Below are 18,517 nucleotides of genomic sequence, written 5' to 3'. Positions count from 1 at the left end.
CTCTAAGGACTAATTTCTAGGGGTGGTTTGGCTTATTTGGCAACAAAACTCCTACCCAGGTTTTTACAAATTTAATAAAATTAAAATATACAATGATCGATCCTTTTCACTCTAAACAAATATCATAATAAAATAGAAACTTAACTTAAAACGATTTTAAATGAATTACTCTGCTACTAGGATGGAACCTCTTCTGTAAATTATCTTCAGCCTTCTGAACACCAATTCTTATCAGGAAGCTATAGTACTCCAATCCCCACTCAACGAAGTTGATGTGATAATGCCAGGTATTTCGCAGGTATTCTCTCAGATTCAGGAACTAAAGTGGTCTAACATACGTACTATTCCAAATTCTGTATCTCAAGGAAGTAGTTCTTGATATCTATCAATCCCAAGAAAGGTTTTCTTTGTTCTAATCCCACGGGAGGTTTTTTCGTTCTAATCCCACGGGAGGTGCTTTGAGAAAATGAACAAAAATGATATCAGAATATGTTAACTGAATTTACAACTCCTTCTCGGATTTCTAACCAAGAAATTACAAAGAAATCATTACAATTATTATCAAATAAACCTGAGAAGGAGTTTTGCTGACATTATTTGACACAAAAAGAATTCTACCAAACCTGAAATACGTTTCGACAAGATGGATGACTCTAAAAAAAACTACTGTTTCAAATTAAATTGATTCATTCTGGTGAGATTATTACTTGTTGAATACAAATATTCATGTCAACACTTACCGAGAATCCGGACACAATTCTCGCCGATAAATAAGATTCCGAGTCTCAAATTAAATTATTAATGACTGAAATCTAAATCTTAGGTACGTATTCTTGCTGAAGTCTCGATAATCATTGAAAATCTTTCAGAAGATTCTCTCCAGAAACGCGCATCTGCGTTCCGACCGATAGTACACGATATGATACGATTAATTGACAAATTACCGCGTCTTCAAAAATTCCAGTAGCGTAACATGGAATGAAGCGTGCAAAATCGTTGCACACACCTCTTACCAGGAAAAAGAAAAAAAAAATTTTTTTTTCTTTATGTATGAATATCTCAAAAACAAAAATACTCGATGGCATCAGATCAAGCACAGCACGTCAAAAGAAAACATACTCCGACTTGTCAACTGGAGCAAATGATAAATAATTGTACTTAGTGTGATTTATTACAAGGGAAAATTCCGTGAACGTACCATGTCTTACCCAAAACCTATCGAATGCAACTAATTTGAAATATGAAATGCCAAATATTATGATCAATTGCTGAAGGCAAGTAAGAAAAAATATATATAGAACAAATAGTCAACCAAATTTAGAAACGACCTGAGCACTAAGGAAAAAGGAAAAGTGAAACAGACCTCAGTTGCCTAAGGCTTCTCTCTAAAAAACGAAAGAGAGATGAGTGTAAAGGAGCTCAATGAGAACTTCTTTACACCCTAAATATTTAAATTACTCAGAGTTGAGTGAAAAGGTGAAACAGAAGTCGGTTGCTGAACGCCTCTCTCTAAAAAAACGAAAGAGGGATGAGTGTAAAGGAGCTCAATGAGAACTTCTTTACACCTTAAATATTTAAATTACTCAGAGTTGAGTGAAAAGGTGAAACAGAAGTCGGTTGCTGAAGGCCTCTCTCTAAAAAACGAAAGAGGGATGAGGATACTTCACACTGATGTGAAATACCATCATCCTACCGATTCTGGAATGTCATGCCCAAACGACCTATCGTCAAAAATCTCAATATAAATTTCAGCCACTGCTACCAGAAAGTAAACAGTGCTGCAGTTATATAAATGAAAACTAAAAAAGAACCGTCTCAACTAAACAAAAGTGAATGAATTTAAAATGTGCCGTCGCACTTAAACAAGAAAAATCTTCCTGGCACCCGAGACGAAGGTGGACCAGAAAGGGGGGGCATGGAAGATTTTTAGTTTGAGTCCAAAATTTTCAAAAATTACTCCATCATTCTATGTTTCTTGCATAGAACGATGTCAAATCCGATAATGAAACTAAATTGAGGTAAATCCAAAATTAGCAAATATAACGTCAAATCCGGTAATGAAAAGGTAAGGTAAAATCGATATTTATCGACCACGAAAAAATGCGATAACATTCGACAAAGTAGGTAAAAGATAATTAACGCCGTCTGTGAAAAATCAGCCATAAATGGCTCAAAATAGTCAAATAATGTGTACAAAGATGTTCTGTACTGACGTGTATATGAATCAACTGAGCTCAAGGATTCACTTCCCTACCTCCCTCTCCATTGAAGTGATATAACTGAAAGTTCACAGCACAGAATACTAATAATAAGAAATGCAATCTCCCTACTAATCTGTGGAAACAAAATAGCCGCCATCTTGATTAGGTCCGCACTAGCGACACCAACGGGCAAAGTGAGAAATAGGCTTTCTTCAGGGCGGGAAAATTTGAAATTACCGCAGGAAAGTTTGAAATGTCAGCGGCCTTTAATTCTACTAGTAAAAAAAACAAAAATTGATTTCACTCTATATTATTTGACTTCTATCTAATATTTCAATGGACACCAGTGACGGCTCGTCAGGGTCGGCAGGGTCGGCCGGGCCGACCCAAAAATTATCAGGAAATAGAAAATAGTTCTAGATATTCAATTCATTCAAACTCAATCGGAGTTATCGATTTCGATATCCAAATTCCCTCGGTAATGAATATTTCCACTCAGAACAGGAAAATATAACTTATACCGGCCAATATTTTCTTTCGGACCCACCTAATATTCGATTTCCAAAGCATCCAGCGTTGTTATTCCCTTTCATAAATTGTAACAAACCACAATCGTAAATGGTTACTTTTCGTAACATCACCCCAAACAAGTTATTCCAGAATTGTACGTAACACCGTAACATTAGGTCTGAAATGTAACACAAATGTTACAATTATACAATTGCAACTCCTGGAATATCACTGAAAGCATCTCATCACGTTAGGTCGGCCGAGAGCCGATGGCGGAACCAGCGCTACCGAGAGCGCTACGTAAAGGAAAAGATACTACGACATACGCCCAGAATACGACCACTCAGTAGAACGGCACAACAACTCGATGTAAGGTCGCTTTCCAATACACAGGGTCGGCTGGCCGGTTATCCTATTGCAGAGCGTCAAGCAGCAACTTTTTACAGTTTATTTCAAATATTTGATAATTAAATGAATGGTTAATTATGAGACATTATGTCCTAATCAGAAAATAACTTATTTATGCCGTTCGATAGTAGCTATTGATTTTCAGATCATGAAAATATAATAAATATATTCAAATGAATGGTTGATTATGGGATATAACGTCTTAATCAGAAAAAAACTTATTTATGCCGTTCGATAGTAGTTAGGTATTGATTTTCTGATCATGTACTGGGACAATGCTATCTTCGGCAATTCAAATATGCTGAATGGTATTACGGAATTCATTTTCTCAAATAATATTGTTTCCGATGTTCCTGAATTATATAAGTTATTTTGTATGATTTTGTCCCTGCCACCAACATCCGCGTCAGTAGAAAGAAATTTTTCAGCGCTCAAAAGAATAAAATCTTTCAGTAGGAACATGATGTCTCAAGACCGTTTAAATAACCTGGCACTGATATCAATCGAAAGAGGTTTAGTTAAAGAACTAGCCAGAGGAAACATTTTTTCGAGAAAATAATTGATGACTTCGCGACAAAGAAAGATCGTCGAATTGATTTGATCTATAAAAATGAATAAAGGGTAAGCAAGCTCATACATTTTCGACCAGAATACATGCGGTCATTTCCACAATATTTTTTGTGGTCTTTATATGATTTTTTTATATTTTATACATTTATTTATATGTTTTCGTGAGAGGTTTTCTCTATGTTTATTCAAATATATATTTTATGTTGATAATTGAATATTTTATTATTTCTGTTTTTTCAAGAGTTTCATTTTATTTCAGTTTTCATTGATTTGAGAACTACATTTTTATATTGGGTTATAATAGGGCTATTCTAGGTGAGGTTTCCCATTAAAAACAAAAAACCAACCCGTCCTCTTGGGTGACGTGGAAATCTATTTGTTTATATATATTCATTTATATAGTTATAAGTATGATAAGGGGTGTGGGAAAATTTATATATATATTTATATATATATAACCACGCTAGTGTGAATTAAAAAAAATATATATATACATATATATATATATATATATATATATATATATATATATATATATATATATATATATATATATATATATATATATATATATATATATATATATATATATATATATATATATATATATATATATATATATAACCACGCTAGTGTGAATTAAAAAAAAAATATATATACATATATATATAATGGATAAGAATGTTGGGATGTTTCGATCTAGGAAATTCAGTGATACACTTTTATATCATCCATTAGATATATTGCGATCAATAATTTTCTTACGAATCATATATATATATATATATATATATATATATATATATATATATATATATATATATATATATATATATATATATTCCTAGTAGCACAGCTTACCCTTGGCCTACTGGCCCGGGTAAACTGGGAAATAACCCCACGAAAGTGTGAAGCAAAAAAAAAAAAAAAAAAAAAAAAAAAAAAAAATATATATATGTGTGTGTGTGTGGCCGACCCACATCTCGAGGGCACGAGCCGTCACTGATGGACACACTACATGGAACAAACAGAAATACAGTACATAATTTATAATATTGTTGGTTGATAATGACTGTACGATTGAATGAAATTAGCAGGTAAAGGTCAAAAATTAATCATGGAAATCCCATTTATTAGTTGCCGACCAGTTTCGTTATACCTTCAGGGCTCTGAAAGAAGGAATACAATATTAAATATAAACTTAAGTCTATGAAAGTGTAAAAAAATTATCTATTTTGATGTTCTCTGGTTTCAAAGCAATTGCAACCCCTTCGTATTTTGAAAAATGACGAGCTTTTTGTGAGAGGTCTGCGATATATGGGATTTTAAAGTATGTTGGCTTCACGTCGGCAACTAATAAATGGGTTTTCCATGATTAATTATTGACCTTTACCGGTCAAATTCATTCAATCATTTATAATTCTGTTAAAAATTGATGATATAGTAATCAAACAGCCATTTTAGGATGTACATAACCAATGGAGTCGTCCATCGAAGATTTGAGGCACTCATTTCAATCCTTAGACTAGACCAAAAGTTGTGCAGACCTGTAAACAGATATTAGAATGTCAACGAATTCATTCAACAATTTTATGATCAATAATAAGTTTTTTTTTTTATAGGTGAAATATCTTGCATCAATTGCACAATGCAAACACAATAAAGCTTTGTACAGCTGCCTGAGAGGATCCTTCCTCACAGGAGACACTGCAAGGGTCCGCACTCAAACAGTAGTGTCAGATTCTTACTGACTAAAAAACACCATCGGTAAAAAAACAAATCTCTAATAAATATATCACAAATAATAATTTTGGAATTGAAATTGAATTGAAATGTTGAGTTTTTTTAAATACCAAATTATGTTTGGTTTTTCAAACTAAAAACAAATAACATAATATAAGATCAGAAGATTTAAAAATTTTTTTTATTGCACAAATTGATTTTTTTTTAATACTCACAAAGATAAATAATAAAAATGTTGGTTTTTCAAACAAAAAATAAATTAACATAATATCTAATATCAGTCTTAACGGATAAAATTTTTTTTTTCAACGAATGTTGAATATTTTTCAATACTACTATCCGAAAATGTTTGGTTATAACCATAGAGAAATTTGTCTATGGTTATAACTGCAACTGTCGAATGTCAATTTGGATTTTGGAACATTATCCTTCTTATCATGAGCGACAGAGATAACCATACATCTTCTATCTCTTTCATTCTCTGTTAGGTAGGCGCATAGAATATTTGTTTCCAATTTAGTACTACGAGTTTCACCCCCCTGGTTCACAGCAACGTTAAGTTGGGCGCCAGAAAGTATATAACTTGCAACGATAACGATAAGATAAATGGAAATTGAAGGAAAAATAAGGAAACGGAAAATTGCAACAGTACACAGAAAATAAGAAAAAAAATGAGTCTGTTCAGACACAAAATAATAAATTTTTCCAAAGTATACTCTCAGTTACGCCAAAATCAATTTGCTCTGCATATCTAAAAGACACTTCAGTCAGATTAACAACAACTTTAAAGCTAAATATAAGTAGTATCCATACTACAACGATAAGATAAATAGTAGCCACCATAAACTAATAGTGGTACAACGATAAGCGATAATAGTAGCTATGCTACAAAGATACGATAATAGTGGCCACGCTACAAAAATACGATAATAGTAGCCACGCTACAAAGATACGATAATAATTGTCAAAAAATAAATGAAATAAATAAATAATAAATCTAAAAAGAAAAACATATAATCTGTGCATCTGGAGCAAATTTAGGAAGTAAAGGTTAAAGGCAAAAAGGAATTATCCATCATTGTCATCAGTTTTGTCAAAGTCGGTAAAAACATCATCATGGGTCAGATCTAGTTTTATGTGTTTGACATGGAAATTGCCAAGGTCAGTCCCGTTCAAGCCTCTCAAATTATAACCCAACGGAGAAATAACTTTGTTCACTATACAGGGGATGTATTTCGGTGCTAACTTGGCCGAAAATTTATTTGAAGCGTCTGACAGAACGAAATTCTTTTTCCAAACTCTATCTCCTACCTTGAAACGAAGATCGCGCTTCCTCAAGTTATAACGATGGGCATTTTTCTGATATGCTTTAAATAGCTTACTTTGAACTGTTTTATAGAGTTCTGGGAGATTGTCAGCTTGAAAGGAAGAATCTATAACTTTATTTCCTATTTCAATATTATTGTGAGCATTATCTGAAATTGAACCAAAAAATGCTCCATCAGTAGGAACGTTCCTAAAAAAGCATAAATAGGATGGAGAAAATCCTGTTACCTCATGTCTAGCTAATCTAATAGCTTGTGCTATCTGATTTATATTTTGATCCCAAGTATTGTGATTTTCATGAATGAAAGATCTTATTGCTGTTACTATGGTCTTATTCACACGTTCCGTAGGATTGATCTGAGGGAAATATCTAGCATTGTACCAAATTTTCTGTACATTATAATCTTTCATTAAGTTTTTAAAATCTTTTGAAATGAACTGGACTCCATTATTAACCACCATTATTTGTGGAACTCCGAAAATTAGAAACACGTTATTTTCAATAAACTTGACGATGCCTTTTGCGGTAGCTTTAGCCATAGGATGTATCAAAACAAATTTCGTGAACCAATCAGTAATAACTAGATCGTACTGATTTCCATTTTTCGATCTTGGATATGGTCCTAACAAGTCTGCAGAAATCAATTGAAAAGGAAAGTTAATATTACGATAATTTCCTGTTAAGCCAGCCTGTGGAAGGTTGTCTGGCTTACAAGAAGCGCAGATTTTACATTTTCTTACATATGATTTTACTGAATTTCGCATTTTTGGCCAATAATATAATTGAGAAAGTCTAGACAAGGTTTTGAAAATACCGAAATGTCCAGCTAAGGCGTCATCATGAAACTTATTTAGTAGTTCCAGTCTATTTCCAGTGGGAACCACTATTTTCCATTCAGGAGAATTATCTGACAACTTCGATCTACTCATGATGTGTTTGTATAAGATATTTCCGGAAACTCTGAAATCAGGAAAAGATTCGGGATTTTTTTCAACTCTATCACACATATTTCGATACCAAAGATCAGGCTTTAAGGTATTCAGATCTAGAACAGCTGTCTCTGTTATTCGTGACAAGGAATCAGCAACTGTGTTTAACGAACCACTACGATGGACAATTTTGAATTTATGGCAAGATAGTTTGATTATCCATCTAGCTATTCTAGGGGATGGATTTTTCATGGAATTCAACCATTGCAGTGAAGAATGATCGGTGATCACTGTAAACTCTGTTCCTTCGATATAAGGGCGAAATCTCTCAATGGATAGAACAATGGAGAGAAGTTCCTTCTCCGTCGTGGTATAATTCCGTTGACTTTTGTTCAAGGATTTGCTAAAATAGGCTATGGGATGTTCAACACTGTCACTTTCTTGAAAGAGAACACTACCTACTCCGACATCAGAGGCATCACAAGCTAGAAAAAACCGCTTCGAAAAATCAGGGCTAGCCAAAACAGGAGTTGAAGTTAAAACCTGCTTTACTCTTTTGAATGCTGCATCAGCTTCCTCAGTCCATACAATTGGTTGTCCTTTCTTGCGACCTTTAAGCAAATCTGAAATTGGGGAGCAAACTGTTGAAAAATCCTTCAAAAATCTCCTATAATATCCCACAAGACCAATCAATCTCCTAATTTGTGTCGTATTCGTAGGCACTGGATACTCTAAGATTGATTTGATTTTGTCGGGATCCGTCCTAAGGCCTTGCTCGTCAACTAAAAAACCCAAAAATTTAAGAGAGGAACGACAAAACTGACATTTTCCGAAATTAACCGTTAAATTGGCTTCTTGAAGCCGTTTGAAAAGTTGAGTTAATACCTTGAGATGGGATTCAAAATCGGGAGTTACGACAATTATATCGTCGAGATAGTAAAAAACGTATGGCTCCAATGATGGACCTATCACCATATCCATCAACCGACACATAGCCTGAGCAGCATTGTTCAAGCCAAAAGGAAGTACATTAAAGCAAAACAAACCGCGACCTTGAACTGCAAATGTAGTTTTCAACTTAGAATCATCGTCAAGAGGAATTTGGAAAAATGCTGACTTTAAATCAAAGGAAGAAACAAATGAGGCATTACGAACTTTACTAATTATTGAATCTATTAAAGGCATAGGATATGAATCAGGTATGGTAACTGAATTTAGCTTTCTTCCATCGAAACATACTCTAAATGAACCATCTTTCTTACCGACCAACCAAAGGGGAGACAACCAGGGTGAAGTGGTTGTTACTGGCTTGATTATATCAAGTTTTAACATCTCATCAATCTCCTTATTGAGAACTGATTGCATAGCAGGTGAGAGAGGGTATTGTCTTTGGCGTATGGGCGAACCTTCAGTTTTAATAGTATGCGTTAGTAAGTGTGTCCTGCCAATTTCATTCTCAGGTCCTATTGATCGGAATAATTTCACCACCTCATTCAATCCATCTTGTTGCAAGGGAGTCAAGTCTTCAGCTGGTTTTATCGCATGTACTGCAGCTGTCGACAAAGTGGAGGTATTAAAAGAAAAATTCGTAAAATCAAGCTTAATATTGAATGCTTGTATAACATCCATTCCCAAAATCATTGGTTGTGAAATCGAAGGAACTACCAATACCCTAAAGTTCTTAGACAAATTATTCAACCCTATTGGCAGATCAACATAACCTAAAGTGCTTTGTAATGTACCATCAGCAGTAGTGAGATGGAAGGAAACGTCATAATTTATAGGTAAATTCAATCTTTTTAAAAGAAACAATGATGGAGAACCGAGAATTGAGACATTACTGCCGCTATCCAGAAGGGCTAAAATACTTTCATTGAAGACTCTAATTCTAAGGTACGGTCTGTCATCGTCATTAAGTCTTTCCAATAATGGGCAAACTTGAGGAATTGATGGAATGGTTGTGACAGGAGGCTCAGGTGGTTTCTTTGGTGGCTTTGGAGATTGGGAACCATCTACAAGAACATTTACTTTCTTTGGTTTATATTGCTTTTGGCAGCTATTGAAGGACCTGGCTGATTCATGTTTTCTGCCAGAACATAACCAGGTTTGGCGTTTTTTGAACATTTGAAACATTTTGATTTAATAACACCAGCCGTTCCGCAACCGAAGCAAAAGGTACTTCTAGGTTTCTTACAAAAGGTATATTTATGTCCTAATTTTCTACAATTCCAACACGTTATTGATTCAAATTGCGCTACTGAATAAGGTTTTCTTCGATTCAAATCTAATACATTCTCTACTCTTTTACACAACGAATTCAAATCTGACAACGTATCTATATCCCTCAACACCAACGCTCCAACAAATTCTGACTGTAAATTTGCTCTTATTATATCAACCATTTCCCTCTCCGATACTTCACGAGTTAACCTATGAAATTGTGATTCTAAAGTTGTTATAAACACACTGACATTTTCTCCTGAACGTTGTTTCCTTGATTTAATTTCATCAAGTAAAATATGATCATAATTAGAATGTAAAAACGTATCTTTAAGTGCATTTACTAATTCCGACCAATTTGAAAAAGTTTTTCTTACAAAGTGGTTATGCCACCAGTTCCAAGCATCCAACTCAAATAAATCTGACGCAGACTCGAACAAATCTGTGTCCGTACAACCACGAGAAATCTTTAACGTATCTATAAATTCAAGAAATGGAATTAATGGCTCTTTACCTGAAAATTTTTTCAAATTCCACTTGTAAACAGGTACTCTGTTACATGACGATAAATGACTCGAAACTGAAACAGATGGTACTGTTGGGGTGGAAGTTACACACTTTTCTGTTGGCTTACAATCATAAAAATCAGCTTCCAACTCAATAATCTTAATAGCAACCTCGCGTTTTTGCTTTTCCTCGCAATCATCTTCCACTAAAATTCGATGCAATCTCTTCGAACAATGAGATAATCTGTCCTCAATTCTCTTAAAATCAGATACATTTGAACCAGGAGTTAATTTAGATATTTTATCAGTTAGATCCGAAATTGAAAGCAATAATTCTTTCACATTTTCACCTACAGTATAGACATCCTGAATTTCTGTAAAGCTACGATCACCTTTTTCTTGAGCTAAAAGTCCCCTTAAAAGTTTACGATTTTGTTCTACAGTTTTAGCAACGTCTTCCCTACCAATACGTATCGTAACCTCATACGCAAGTTCATGTGCCTTCAAGAAATCTGGATTAATCATTTTATCAAAGAAAACAAACAATAAAGAAAAAAAATATATATATAAATATATAGCTACCAAAAAAATATCACGACACGTGTGGTCAATCTGATACCAACGAAAAATATCAAAGACGAGAGAAAAGAAAGAGAGAGAAAAAAAAATTAAACAAAGATAGATTATTATTTTAGAACTGAAAAGGTCGAAATGATAGGAGTAGTTGCCAAAATTTTCGGGCCTCACGTTGTTGCGCCAAAATGTGTAACGTTACAATTGCCCATGAGACTCTAAGGACTAATTTCTAGGGGTGGTTTGGCTTATTTGGCAACAAAACTCCTACCCAGGTTTTTACAAATTTAATAAAATTAAAATATACAATGATCGATCCTTTTCACTCTAAACAAATAATAAAATAGAAACTTAACTTAAAACGATTTTAAATGAATTACTCTGCTACTAGGATGGAACCTCTTCTGTAAATTATCTTCAGCCTTCTGAACACCAATTCTTATCAGGAAGCTATAGTACTCCAATCCCCACTCAACGAAGTTGATGTGATAATGCCAGGTATTTCGCAGGTATTCTCTCAGATTCAGGAACTAAAGTGGTCTAACATACGTACTATTCCAAATTCTGTATCTCAAGGAAGTAGTTCTTGATATCTATCAATCCCAAGAAAGGTTTTCTTTGTTCTAATCCCACGGGAGGTTTCTTCGTTCTTATCCCACGGGAGGTGCTTTGAGAAAATGAACAAAAATGATATCAGAATATGTTAACTGAATTTACAACTCCTTCTCGGATTTCTAACCAAGAAATTACAAAGAAATCATTACAATTATTATCAAATAAACCTGAGAAGGAGTTTTGCTGACATTATTTGACACAAAAAGAATTCTACCAAACCTGAAATACGTTTCGACAAGATGGATGACTCTAAAAAAAACTACTGTTTCAAATTAAATTGATTCATTCTGGTGAGATTATTACTTGTTGAATACAAATATTCATGTCAACACTTACCGAGAATCCCGACACAATTCTCGCCGATAAATAAGATTCCGAGTCTCAAATTAAATTATTAATGACTGAAATCTAAATCTTAGGTACGTATTCTTGCTGAAGTCTCGATAATCATTGAAAATCTTTCAGAAGATTCTCTCCAGAAACGCGCATCTGCGTTCCGACCGATAGTACACGATATGATACGATTAATTGACAAATTACCGCGTCTTCAAAAATTCCAGTAGCGTAACATGGAATGAAGCGTGCAAAATCGTTGCAGTGCTGTATTGTTTTATCTCGAATTTGTAACCACAAATAATCAGTTCATAGAGAAAATTCAAAAATCATTATTGGCACTGTCATACAGGTGATCAATAAACATTAATAATAATAATAATAATAATAATTTATTCATCCATAGCGACATATTACAAATACGTATTGGACAAGTCAATAAAACAACAATAGAAGGAAAAATTTCACATACTAGCCATTATTTAAAACATATTAAGTATATCAACTTCCTAACCTGATATGCTTACAACAATCATAATATTCAGATAGGGTATAGAAACATTGAGACAATAAGAAATCATTAACTGCCCTTCTGAAACTTTGTACACTTTCAATATCCCTATAGGTCTTTGGAAGGGAATTGAACAACTTAATTCCCATATATCTGGGAGACCTCTCATATCCCACCAGAGTGTGACGTGGTATGATTAGTAGCGAAGAGTGTGTTGTTGAATAAGTATGATTGTAATTCATACGCAGAAATGATCCTTCATTAGTTTTCACATATGTTATAATTTCCAAGATGAATTGAGATACCACTGGCAAAATACCAAATTTTTTGAAAAGCTCTCTACATGATGTTCTCATAGGAACTCCAGCCATGTGTCGTAATGCTCTCTTTTGAAGAAGAAAGACTCGATTCAGTGCGTGAGAAGTCCCCCAGAATACAAGGCCATATATTATCCTTGACTTGAATTGAGCATTGTAATAAGCCATGCAAATTTCCACATTAGTTATAGATTTTAACCTATAAAGAGCATAACAAACAGAAGACAACTTTTTACATAAACATTCAATATGCTGATACCAGTTGAGGCTGTCATCAATGATAATACCTAAAAATTTTGTGATGGTAGCATGTTCAATTGACCTATTTTTCACCCTTAACAGAAAACTTTTATTTTTATGTTCTAAGTAGTTCTTAAGCCTAAAACAAACAAAAAGCGTTTTAGAAGAATTTAGAAACAACTTGTTCGATTCAAACCAATCATAAAATAGATTTATGTGCCTCTGTGCTTTACATAAAACGTCAGTAAGCGAGGTTCCCGAGCATAAGTATGTAATGTCATCTGCGAACAATGTTAGATCCTCAGCATTCTCAACAATATCTGGCAAGTCGTTGATATATAATAGAAAAAGCAAGGGTCCAAGCACGGAGCCTTGGGGAACACCCGAGGAAATGTTGAGAATCGACGACTTGCAACCATTGACCTCCACTAATTGCATTCTATTACTTAGGTAAGATTTCAAAAGTTGGTTTATTTTACCGCGAAGACCTAATCTATCCACTTTTGCAAGAAGCAAGTCATGTGAAACAACATCAAATGCTTTACTCAAATCCATGTATAATGCTATGTTCCATTTACCTTCATTTATATTATCATAGAGTTTATTGATGAAATTGAATATCGCTGTTTGGGTTGACCGACCTTTTCTGAAACCATGTTGACACGATGACAAGATTTCAAAACGATTCAAAAATTTATTGATTTTTTCACATATTACTCGCTCAAGAATTTTTGACAAAGTTGACAAAAGTGAAATTGCCTTATGAGTGGAATTTATTAATTGTGCGATAAAATTATCAGTAGAATTAAATTCGAAATTTGCAGATCACAATTCCTGACGTCATGCAACAGAAAATGATTGAAATATGAACTTCAACTCGAATATACATTGGAATATGTAGTTATGCAAATGCATATTCATCCGAAGCCTACTTAGGCTTAAGCCAAACTCGTCGGTTTTGTGATCTAGGAAATATTGGATAATTTTTTCAAGATATTTTGTTTGAAATTTTAATATTTCTGGTCGAGCTATCCACATAATATTCATAACTACTCTTGAAAGTCTTGAAATTGTTATTTATAATTTCATTCAGATTAAATTGAAAGTTTCGAAATCTTCAGAAAAAAAATTCGAACGGCTATATCTACGGAATTCCTTGTCGCATTTTGACTAACTAAACAGCAACATTCGATACTCGAAGGGGGGTTGAGTGGAGTAGCCTTGGCTAGACTTCGCCCCTAGAATTTGCCAAATAAAGACTTTATTATTATTAATAAGATATCCTGAAAATTTCAAGGTTGAATATCTCTCCGAGAAGTCCGAGAATTATCATTTTTTCGGCCGGACGAACAGACTCGAATTTCAGGACGGATTCATCATCAGTGAGTCGAACCCTCGGTCGAACCTTATTGTTTTTGACCATCTCTGGCACAAAATTCATAAATTACAGACATTAAGACGAAATAATAAAGCTGAACGACGCCGACGGCTCAAAAATATATGAACATAATTTTTCAAGTATGGAATAATAACTCATCACATTCGTCCATTCCATGCAGGTTCCTGCTATTTGATATTCAATCTATATGTTGGTTAACTAGTATCATTCATTATTATGAAAATTCAATTTTTACTTTCATTCAAATATAGTCAAACTGTAAGGGGATTTTGCATTAATAACTAACACGAGGTTTGAAATAAATGTATTCTCCAAAGTCTTACATTAAAATAAAGGGTTAGTGCGGTTTAACAAATTGAAACAAAATAAACAGGTATGCGGTATGTCCATGAGAGTCTCTTTGAGGTGGCAGTAAACCGTATGTGAAGGACTTCCGGCACAAGTCCTGGTTGTCGAAGACGAAAAAACACTTGGTGAACCTAACGCACTAGGTCTACACGATGGTGATGGCGACGGCGACGTGTTTCAAGAGTTCCACTGGGGATGCACTTGATGACGAACTTTAGACTCGGACCTAAAGCACTAGGTCTGTACGATGGTGATGGTGACGGCGGCGTGTTTCAAGAGTTCCACTGGGGATGCACTTGATAACCGAAAGATTAGTTGTATTACCAGATAGCTCTAGAGGTTCCAGGTGCAGAATGCCTCTGTGTAACAAAAGTTGCCTGGGGATGCAAATGTTGTATGAGAATCTTAGTAAATAATTAAAGCTTTGTATTTGAGATGCTAGATCGATATCTGTTCATCTTACCACGTATCACGAACTCACTGGCTATACGCGATTTGGTCGCGAACTATCGAGTAATATACAAACACTGCTGTCGCGGTAGTCCTACGGATAGCGCTGTGTGGTTTGTATCGTGGGTTGCTATACGTGTTTGTAGCCGTTCGCTGCGTCGTACGTTTGAGATTGGTGTTACAGGCTCCCCCTCTGGCTGCGAAGACGTCTCGGCGAGTAAGCCAGGATCTTCTTCCATCGTCTTCTTGGGTCTGCCTCTTCTTCGGATAGAGTGTGTGGGAACTTCTTTCTCTTTCTCCAAACCTTTGCATGGGGTTAAGTCGGAGGCGTGGTACACCGATGACTTCATCTTGGTTTTCTTGATTCGTGATGGCATATAATTTGGGACTTCTTCGCTCCTTGATGACATATGGACCATCTCGTCGTGGGGCTAGTTTGGATGAAAAGCCATGTGCTTTCTTGCTTAATAGTTTCGTATTTACCCATATTAGTGTTCCAGGAACAAGATTGGGAACTGGTCTTCTCTTTTCATTTTTGGGTCCTTGCAATAAGACTGCTCCTAGTGCATACTGACTAGCGTCTGTTCTGAGGATGAATGGTAGAGCTGTGTCCACCTGTCGTAGAACGGGCATTGTGACAAGTCTTTCTCGTAACGTCTCGAATGCATTCTGAACCTCTTTACTCCAGTGCCAAGAAACTTTTTTTTTTGGTAAGATTTGTAAGAGGACGGGCTATCGGTGAGAATTCAGCTATGAATTTTCGAAACCACGAGCATGCCTGCAAAAATGATTGCAGTTGCTTTAAATTAGTGGGTCGAGGTCTTTCTCTGATGGCCGCTACTTTATCTGGATTCGCCTTTATTCCTTGCGGTGAAATAATGTGTCCTAGTAGCTTGACCTCTCTACATCCAAGCTGGCACTTGTCACGATTGAGTCGTAAATTATACTTCGCTAATGTTTGAAATAATTCCTTCATGTCGGTTATGTGCTGCTCTGTACTGACTGATAGTAGCACCAAGTCGTCCAAATATGCTAAGACTAGAAGATTTGGGCGTGATCGACGAACTGGGTCTATCATTCGTTGAAAAGAGGCTGATGCATTCTTTAGTCCGAATGGCATTCGTTTGAATCTATATGTTCCAAAAGGAGTAATAAAGGACGTCTTATCTCTATCGTCGGGGTGTATTGGAATCTGCCAATATCCTTCTCGTAGATCCAATGTCGTAATGGCGGTATGACCTCGAGTTTCCTTAAGTAGGTAATCGATGCGTGGTAGAGGGTAGGTGTCTGTTCTTGTAATAGCATTAACTTTTCTATAATCAATGCATATTCTCGTTCCTCCCCCTGGTTTCGGCACCATCACTACAGGTGAGGCCCATGGCGAATCACTTTCTTCGATGAGATCCTCTTGTACCATCTTATCTATCTCTTCATCGACGATATCAAGTGTTGATATGTCCATGGTTTCGTCCCACCATGCATCTACATTATGCAAAGCGGCTTCCCACATCCATCTCTGTTGTGAAGGAGAAGGACAGAACAGAGGGGATGGTCTATGTTCCTCGGTCAATTCTTCTTCTGTCATGGGTTTGTAGAGTCTATGAGGTTCAACATCAACCGATGCTACGACTGAATGAGCTGAACCTTCCGGTGGGTTTAGTTTCTTTCCATCTTCTTCAGAAAACCAACTGAATTTTTTATTTCGCTGATCCCTGAAGATCCACGTTCCGCCAGCTATGTCTAGTACTAGTCCTGCATCTTAGAGAAAATTTATTCCTAGTATTGTCGGGTGAATGTGGTAAAACAATAAAGGATGTTGGAATCTTTTTCCCTTCTAATCTTACTTCTATTCGGGAGGTTAGTATTTTGCCTGTTCTCAATTTTCCATCAGCATATCTGTAATGGGCATTGATTGTTGAGAATGGTACCTTCTTCTGCTGAAGTTTGTGATAGAGCGAAGCTCCGGCAACGCTGATTCGTGCCCCGGTATCTATACACGCTGTTCCAGGTATTCCCAATATGTTTGAAGCTAACATGGATCTATTCCTCATTTGGGTGGGTTGTGCAGCTTGCACTACCTGCGCCATGTGTAATGCACAGAAACCATATGGGTTGCTTGAGGTCTGGTTACAGGTCGGGCAGTTTCTTCTCATAACACCTGGGCGACCGCAACCGTAACAGTTAATGGATCCTGTGTTTTCAGGTGATCTTGTTGGCGTTTCTTTCCTTTCTGTAAATTGCCTTTTCTTTTTCCTGCACTCATCCTCATTATGACCAGGAAACTTGCAGAATGTGCATTTCTTCCGTTTGTCATTTTCTTTGTTCAGCTTAGAATCTTTGCGATTTTCTCCTAGATCTTCCTGTACTCGTCGTCCTGCAGTTAATAGATCTTGGAAATTCGTCACTTGGTTTCTAGGTACACGACTCCTGAAAGAAATATTAATGAAACTTTACACTAGGTCTAGTTGGAGTTCTTCTTTTCCATCTACGGCGGTGATTTCAGCTAGAAGCGATCGTTTCTTGTTCAAGAACGCATCCAGAGGTTCTCCTTCTCTTTGAGGTGTGGCGAAAATATCTCTAAATATTTTGTATGCCTCTCTTTTTGGTGCAAATTGTGTTTCGATGGCATCTTTAGCTTCTTTCCAAGTTTTCACCAGAGTTCCTATACCTCTCAACCAGGTGATGGCTTCGCCCGTTAGCACTAAGGGTAAACTGTCTAGTGCTTCTTTGTCGGAGATGCCTTCCACTGATTTGTATAGATCGACCACTTGTAAAAATTCTCGCACTTTTTCTAGATCCTTTTCGCCGCTGTAACGTGCAGTGCAGGCCCCAACACTTCGCTGACGATTTCTTCCAAAGAGTTGATCCAGCTGCTCCTGTGTGATCTGGATTGCCATTTTTGCACTGAGTCGCGGATTCTGTCGTCGTACTGCCGTTTTGATAAGGACGCGTAAACACTATTCGATGAAAGAAAAAAAAATAGTTTACTGCATCCGACCCCTGTCCCGTTTCCGTCAGTACACGCACTAGCGTTGGGCGCCAATTTGTAAGGGGATTTCGCATTAATAACTAACACGAGGTTTGAAATAAATGTACTCTCCAAAGTCTTACATTAAAATAAAGGGTTAGTGCGGTTTAACAAATTGAAACAAAATAAACAGGTATGCGGTATGTCTATGAGAGTCACTTTGAGGTGGCAGTAAACCGTATGTGAAGGACTTCCGGCACAAGTCCTGGTTGTCGAAGACGAAAAACAATTGGTGAACCTAACGCACTAGGTCTACACGATGATGATGGCGATGGCGACGGCGACGTGT

At 35.9% G+C, this 18,517-nt stretch overlaps 1 protein-coding gene and 1 long non-coding RNA gene across 2 annotated transcripts; both read right to left on the bottom strand.

The window, feature by feature from the left end:
- Window positions 1-4,998: 4,998 nt before the first annotated feature.
- Window positions 4,999-5,786, bottom strand: LOC123680301. Its single transcript, XR_006747499.1, has 2 exons — window positions 5,648-5,786; window positions 4,999-5,236 (listed from the first exon to the last, which is right to left on the bottom strand). It is a non-coding gene; the product is annotated as an uncharacterized LOC123680301 (long non-coding RNA).
- A 10,093-nt stretch (window positions 5,787-15,879) lies between these two features.
- Window positions 15,880-18,097, bottom strand: LOC123680256. The gene is made up of 3 exons (XM_045618056.1): window positions 17,655-18,097; window positions 17,071-17,612; window positions 15,880-16,952 (listed from the first exon to the last, which is right to left on the bottom strand). Exons 1-3 carry the CDS (start codon window positions 18,095-18,097, stop codon window positions 15,880-15,882), a joined length of 2,058 nt encoding a protein of 685 aa, XP_045474012.1.
- Between the last annotated feature and the right edge of the window lie 420 nt (window positions 18,098-18,517).

Source organism: Harmonia axyridis, chromosome 5, assembly GCF_914767665.1.
Source record: "Harmonia axyridis chromosome 5, icHarAxyr1.1, whole genome shotgun sequence".
NCBI lineage: Eukaryota > Metazoa > Arthropoda > Insecta > Coleoptera > Coccinellidae > Harmonia > Harmonia axyridis.
The sequence above is the reverse complement of the archived record's forward strand: the minus strand, read 5'-3'. Positions and strand labels throughout refer to the sequence as shown.

What these genes read in the sequence shown, in the direction of transcription:
- LOC123680256 (XM_045618056.1), bottom strand. Translation starts at nt 18,097, where the DNA reads ATGGCAATCCAGATCACACAGGAGCAGCTGGATCAACTCTTTGGAAGA. An exon ending in GAACTCCAACTAGACCTAGT is followed by an intron (nt 17,613 to 17,654) that starts GTAAAGTTTCAT and finishes TCGTGTACCTAG; the next exon opens with AAACCAAGTGACGAATTTCC. An exon ending in TGATGGAAAATTGAGAACAG is followed by an intron (nt 16,953 to 17,070) that starts GCAAAATACTAA and finishes TCTAAGATGCAG; the next exon opens with GACTAGTACTAGACATAGCT.